General features: G+C 33.6%; 1 protein-coding gene across 1 annotated transcript; it reads left to right on the top strand.

Annotated features, from left to right (window-relative positions):
- The first annotated feature begins 1,321 nt into the window (after window positions 1–1,321).
- LOC109540730 (histone H2A.V) lies at window positions 1,322–6,358 on the top strand. The gene is made up of 4 exons (XM_048665199.1): window positions 1,322–1,510; window positions 1,636–1,713; window positions 1,830–1,943; window positions 5,837–6,358. The coding sequence occupies exons 1-4, from the start codon at window positions 1,508–1,510 to the stop codon at window positions 6,032–6,034; spliced, it is 393 nt and encodes a 130-aa protein (XP_048521156.1). The 5' UTR covers window positions 1,322–1,507; the 3' UTR covers window positions 6,035–6,358.
- The last annotated feature ends 766 nt before the right edge of the window (window positions 6,359–7,124 follow it).

Here is a 7,124-nt window from a genome sequence, read left to right as displayed (position 1 = left end):
ACATTATTTATTTCAGACAAATTTTTACAAATTTCTTACTGCTAACTTATCTACGAGTCTTAATTCTAACATCTTTAGAGTGTTTTACACTCTGTGCAGGCTGACATCCCTGACTTAACCTACCTTAATCTACCTTAACCTAATGTGGGCACATTACCCCTATGTTTAGACCTAAATCTAATACAACTTCTCTTGTTACCTAAACTAACTTACAGCTAGTCCTGGTCCTCTAGGGACTCCATGGGGATGTGGTCTACAATGTTAAATTAACCTAATTATGTACAGTGCCCTCTACCGGCCGCCCCCTTTATTTCTGGCCGCAGTTAAATGCTTGTTATAGAACATGAAGATAAAATATACAACTCAAAGCCCTCTATGAGCGGGCTTACAGCGAGACAGTGCAGAAACACCGTAAAAATATATTTTAACTCAAAAACTAAAAGAGTTAGGAAGTTGAAATTTTGTCAGGAAGTTACTCCCCAATAAATAAAGAAACATACAGAATTTCAGCTTTGTGGCTCGGTGCGATCATGGTTAAATTTGGAGTTTTTATGAACAGACAAACAGATATACATTCATTTTTATATATATAGAGATTATTCTTTGAAGACGTCTCTTAAAGACATGTAAACTATGTTATGTATTATGTAAATAATGTGAATATGTGGTACATAAGTGAAATCAGGATAAATACACATGAACCGATCAACATATATTAGACTTTACAATTGTTTGCCGACTGATCTCAAAATAATTAGAAAACTAGATTAAATGAAAAAAAAAAGTTAACGCTTTTGTTAAAGAAAATGATTAAATTAAAAAATCATTTTTGCTTGTAAGTTTTTATTGTTTTTTCATTTTCGACCAGACCTACGTATATATTTTTCTGGTAAATATGTAGGTACATTACAAATACAAATATACGAGACTCGTTTATGACGTTGCAATAGACTGAACTGATTTGGCTTTTGTGTCATTATCCCATTAATAAAAAATCCACAATTAATGCTTCTGGACAATTTTTCTTGAAGAAATTGATTGTAGACACTCAATTAACAATTTAAGAATTATCAAAACATGCACAATTATAGAACCATTTTGACGCACAATTGTACTATTAGCACAACGTCCCAACGTGTTCCTAAGCTTCATGTACGTTTATAGACTTTCTTTGTTTTAAATCTACGAGAAAAATAGCGAATGTCATCTGAACAGTTATATAAACGCAGGAAATATTTGAATAGAAATATAGAAAAATGATAATTTTCGTTTTCCCTCCAAAACTATTCTGTAGTCAGGCCAGGCAAGCGTCATAAATTGACCAATCAATAGACAGAGCCTAGCGGCCTTTTCCGTCTAGCTGGTTGGCAGAAACCCATCACGTGACCGATTCAAGCAGGCGTATTCGGGTAATTTCGACGTTTGGCGGGTTATGTTCGTTGCAACCGTGCTTGAGTTTGGATATTGACTGTAGTGAAATTTGTGGCGTTCTTTTAACTGGAAAAATATGGTGAGCTTTTAAACAAATCAATTGTCCGTTTGCTGTGCGTCAGTTTCCTTACACGTTCAGAATGATTTTGGCTAAAATGCAGTTGTATAATACACGGTACCATCATAATATGTAAATGTTTCTAGGCTGGCGGTAAAGCAGGCAAAGACAGCGGCAAAGCTAAAGCGAAGGCGGTTTCTCGATCGGCCCGTGCGGGATTACAGGTAAGTTTCCATTTTGTATCCTACAGTTAATTTACATACGTTCAATTTTCTGATCAGTTTAATAAAAATTGGTAAAGTAGGACGACCCATAAATAAGGTTATGTTTGGTGTTCTAGTTTCCAGTCGGAAGAATTCATCGGCACCTAAAGAATCGTACTACAAGCCATGGTCGTGTTGGGGCAACGGCCGCCGTCTATTCCGCCGCTATTCTGGAATACTTAACTGCTGAGGTAAGATTTTACCTTTACAACTTTTGGGGTTGTTGTTTGTTTTCATTTACACGTTTTCTGGTTCATGCTAGGAATGGCGGGAAAAACTCGTTTTTGTTAAACATGCTTTTTACCTTGTTTAGTAGCCTAGATAAATACAGTAATGTATGCCCCTATAATCCGAACGCCCTATTTATGTAAAATACCTATCATAATCTGAACACGTGACCTTTGGTCTCCGAACTATAGAGAAAATTAAATAAAAATTAATTTTAAATATTTATGTCGAATAGGCCTAGAATTGTGCATATAGTTCGAAAATGCAATATACAGTATGGCATTCTATAAAAAAATGTAATTTTCGTTTGCCACTTGACTTTGAGGCACGACCCCCGTATCAATTAAAATTACCTTCAAATCAACTAGATGTTAATATCGACAACTTTGTATTTAATATTTTTTGCTAAATTTCAAATTAGATGTAAACACGGGGTGGCCAAAGTTCGATCACTGACCCTGTACATACTGTACTATAAACCGAACGTGTTTCCAAGTTTAGTATGTTACAAGTTTAGTATGAATACTGTAATCTGGATGTTTTGGTAAACTGAACAGGCTCTGCAAACTTGTTGTTCGGATTACCCATACATTGCTGTAATATTATTATTGTTCTGACCAAGTACTGAACATTACCGGAAACATTGCCAAGAAAGGGTTGGTCCGTACATTTAGACAGCTTTGGCGAGTTTATTATTAGACGCGAAAACTGTAAAAACCACTAAAGAGTTAGGATATTTTTAAATAGAAAATGTTATTGGATGAAACAAAAAGGCATGTCAACGTTTTAAGAAAATAGAAAATTGAAAGAAATATACATTTGAGTTATTGTTAAGACCTGGCACTTTTCTGCCGCTTTTGGTTCACGATAATTAAAGAGTACTAACATTATAGTTTATCCCATTCCCAGCACTTTGTTAAAAATTTCTTCGATTTCGACCAGTATTTCTGTTTTGTTTGTGAAATCCTGCTTGACTAAAGAATGACAATACACGAAACAAATGTCATTTAAGAAGTGATGTTGCCACCTCTGTATTTATGTTTTCCTTAGACTGATTTTGTAGCAATTTGTTTAATTTGGGTTAGCTTGTGTCAGTTTGGGTTAGCATACTTAAAACTAGGGTTCGGCATCAAACTCGAATAATTGGAGTACTCGAATATTCAAAAAGCGAATAATTATGTCTAGTCATAACTCGAATACTCGAATGCACCAACATTATCAAACTCACAAGGTGCAAATATCTTTATTGCATTTTGTATACTTTTATAAAATTAATTATTCATATTCTACAAGCATTTAAACAAATACCCATATATTGACAAGCAATTGAAAATAATCATATTTACTCTCCTGCAAATGAATATAAAATTACGTCTCTGTGTTCTGGTGATTCGCGTCATCAACTTTTCCGCGGTGTTACAATTAATGTGCCGACAAAGGCACTTTTTTTATCCGTTGCGGCTAGTTGCCAAAAATTATATGAGAACGATTTTTCTTCTTGGAAAAGGGTGAAAACTTGTTGGAAAACGACTACTCGAATACCTACTCAAATATTCGAGTACTCGAATACTCGATTATTCGAATATTCGTTAGATATTCGAGTACTCGAATAATTTTACTATTCGAATAAACCACTAAACGAGTATTCGAATTTTAGTTTTAAAATTCCGAGTCGTAGTTAAAACCTCATTACAGTTTCAATAATTTAAATCAATTGGCTCCATCAATACGGATATTCCACCGGAATTTTATTTTTATTTTATTAATTTTATTCCTTAACTTCATTTCTTCAACATAAAATGTCGTTGTTTAAAACGGTTCAGACTACTGTCGCGCCTTGTAGGATTTACCACGAAACTAATAGAAACGTTGAATTTCTGAACTAAAAAATATATAGTAAAAACAAAAATTTCATTTAACCCTTGGTTATGCACGCCCAATTCAGCTACCATAATTAGGCGTGTGGGATAATTTTGATCCCATGGCCATATTTTTTCATTTACTTTTTTTTTCAACATTTTCTGCGAGAGAATGCTTTGTTTGAACCTTTGGGAATTCGTTTTCAAAATACGATCAGTTGATACATTTTAATACTTGTTTTATTGAAGGAGAAAAAACACCATTTTCCATTAAACATAACTAACAAGACAAAAATCTGTAAAAAAAACACAAGAAGCTGGAGTGAAGATCGCAAATGGGTTTTGTACAGCTGCTACAACTTTTTCTAGTTTTCTTGTCCCTCTTTCTGGTACAAAAATAGCACATTTTTTGAGATGCGTTTGGTATTGGCGAAGTAGGTCCTGCTCATAAAGATTCATCTAGTTTTTGCTTCAGGGGTCTTGGAAGAGATGTATACTTTTTCTAACGTTAATGTGCTCAGTTGCTAGATTTTGAGCCAATTGTCTCAAACAAACTCAACGTTTTACTTTATGCCCCGAAGACTTATTTATCAACGCAAAAAACTCTGCAAGTTACTGTTTAGATCTTCTTTGGCAAGATTATGCAACATCTGGTTGGACATCGACTCTGCTCAAATGATCTTCACCTTCCTCGCCATCTAGTTCATTTATTTCTTTCGGAAATGATTCATCTCAACTGCCGTCACTTTCACAGATTCGGCGAGCTTCTCTTTCTAGACTTAGAAAGAGAAGCAGAATTGTCTTCTTTGGTTACTTATTTCATTATAACAACATGAACTACATAAATTGAAGAAAATACCTTAGCAAGTCCAAGTTACACTTATGGTTGCGTGGGGTGCAAATGAGCATATACATTTTTATAAGTAAAAGCACCAAACACTGACAAACGCTGATAACGGTAGTACAAAACCGTTATATGGTTCAATAAACATATGCTGGGATCGTGTGCACCCCCCGCGCCTTACTAAGGGTTAAGCTTCAAAAGAAATAGCGTCAAAAACAAAGCAAGTTAGGGAATATGTTTATATGCATAAACTTTTTTCATAAAAAAATAATTTCTAATAGGTATCTGACACAGTTTGTCTCGAAAAAAATTGGTCCTGTACAGCAAATTTTTATTCGATAAAAACCAGACCATCGTAGTTTTACCGCATACTACATTTCAATAAAAAATATTAGTAATACATTGCGTTAAATTAAAGACACTTAGCGTTAAAAAAATGAAACCTGAATCTCACTGCAACAGCGTCAATGCAAATGGATAAACATTGCCTACATAAAGGCATTTATTTTAAGATATGCATTAAAATTTTTGTTCTTAAGATTATAATTATTAGAATTTTTTTTTTAAATTGGGTAGCTTTGTTATGTATAAACATTGTAATTAATCGACTTCTAAATTGTATATGCTTTTATAATATTGTTTTCTTGTTTTGCGGTAACTAAGAAATCTGTAATCGTTGTTTTTGTGCCCTCCGATACATAGTGCTGAAATTAATACACATTGCAAGTGAACAAAAATAGATTAATTGCATTTTTTATTAACATATTCAACATGCGCCAAGTTCGAGTCGATAATAATTAGTCAATATCATGAGTCACTATAAAATTCAAAGCAAGTCTTGCCATTTACTGTGCGATTTTCGCACAATAATACAGAGTGCATATCTTAATAATTCTTGAAAAGATACACTATCAGTTAAAACCCGTCTTGTAATTTTCTGTGCAAGTTTAGCACTTTAATCGAAATATTTTGATAATTGTTGAAAAAGAACTGAGCGTTTTTGTTGACAATCTTTTATTTATATATATTTTTTATTTATATTTTTGATGGCAGTGCAGGCAAAACTTTCAACCCTGAATAAATTCTGTCTAAATAGCTGAGATAGAAAAAAGTTCTCTCAGTGCCATTGTGAATCAAAGTATTATTGTTGCAGGTGCTTGAATTGGCAGGCAATGCCAGTAAGGACTTAAAAGTCAAGAGAATAACTCCTCGTCATTTGCAATTGGCCATTCGAGGAGACGAAGAGTTGGATAGCCTCATTAAAGCCACAATTGCTGGTGGAGGTGTCATCCCACATATTCACAAATCTTTGATTGGGAAGAAGGGAGCCGGGCATTCGCAACCCTCATAAAAAACACTGGCTAGAATTAAAATAGTTTTAATGTTAACGTTAAGGTACATTTTCGAATGAATGTTTTTCAAATTGTTGCTCACACGGGCCCTTATGTAGCGTAAGGGTTGCAACTGATTTGTCCCTTAGAAATGGATGTTCCGTTGCAAATCCAAATTTTGTTTTTATAATTATTTGTTTCTGATGTCTGAATAAAGTTTCTTTCATGTGCCTTGTACAATTTGTGCTTAGGTATTTTTACAAATTGCTGATAGACTTAAATAGTACTTTTATTGTCTTGTAAAAGTCTGTGTTCATTATCAATAAATAAAAATTTTTCTAAAATGCCTGTTCATTTATATCTTGAACAAAAATCAGCATTGTGTGTATGTACATTTTGTAACATTGAAAGGTTTTTCACCTTTGACTTCAATTTAAATAACAGGAAGGCAATGAGACAATCCGACATTTTCAAAAATTCAACAAAACAATCTTATCCCCACACAAATCTACAATATCGTGGAATTCGAACCTTTTAATCATATATCATATCTGCAATTTAATCAACGGAAGATGAGATTGTTTTAATAATATACATATAAGATTACAAGTGAAAATGTGATTTTGTGAATTTGCTTGATTGTGACTTTATTTAAATCCCGTTAGAAAGACTCTAAGTTTGCAAAAGTGTCCAATAAATGACTTTTCTAAAAAAATTAATAGGACAATTTTTTGTTTGTAATTTTAATATTTATAACACTGTTCAATGTTCTGCATTAGATGTGCAAAAAAGATTAACAGATACGACGATAATATTAACTGCAAAACTGGTTGTAAGCTTGATTTTCACATTGCATGCGAAAAACTTAGTGAGAAGGAATACACGGACCTCAAAGAAACCGGCCAAATCGATAAGTGGGTATGTAATTTTTGCACAAATAAGAAACTAACCTCCAAAATTGAAACCATATCTGATACGTTATCGCCTGGCGGCGCGCTTCCAACACCAAGCGATGTTGCCGGCTTGCGCAAAAATACACTAGATGAAATCAAAACAACACCAATAATGAACCAAACGGAAATGAACATTCCAAGTGACGAAGGGTGGAAA

Source organism: Dendroctonus ponderosae, unplaced genomic scaffold, assembly GCF_020466585.1.
Source record: "Dendroctonus ponderosae isolate FM_Combo_2020 unplaced genomic scaffold, Dpon_F_20191213v2 Dpon_F_20191213_1, whole genome shotgun sequence".
In the NCBI taxonomy this organism is placed as follows: domain Eukaryota; kingdom Metazoa; phylum Arthropoda; class Insecta; order Coleoptera; family Curculionidae; genus Dendroctonus; species Dendroctonus ponderosae.
This window is presented reverse-complemented; position numbering and strand designations above follow the sequence as displayed.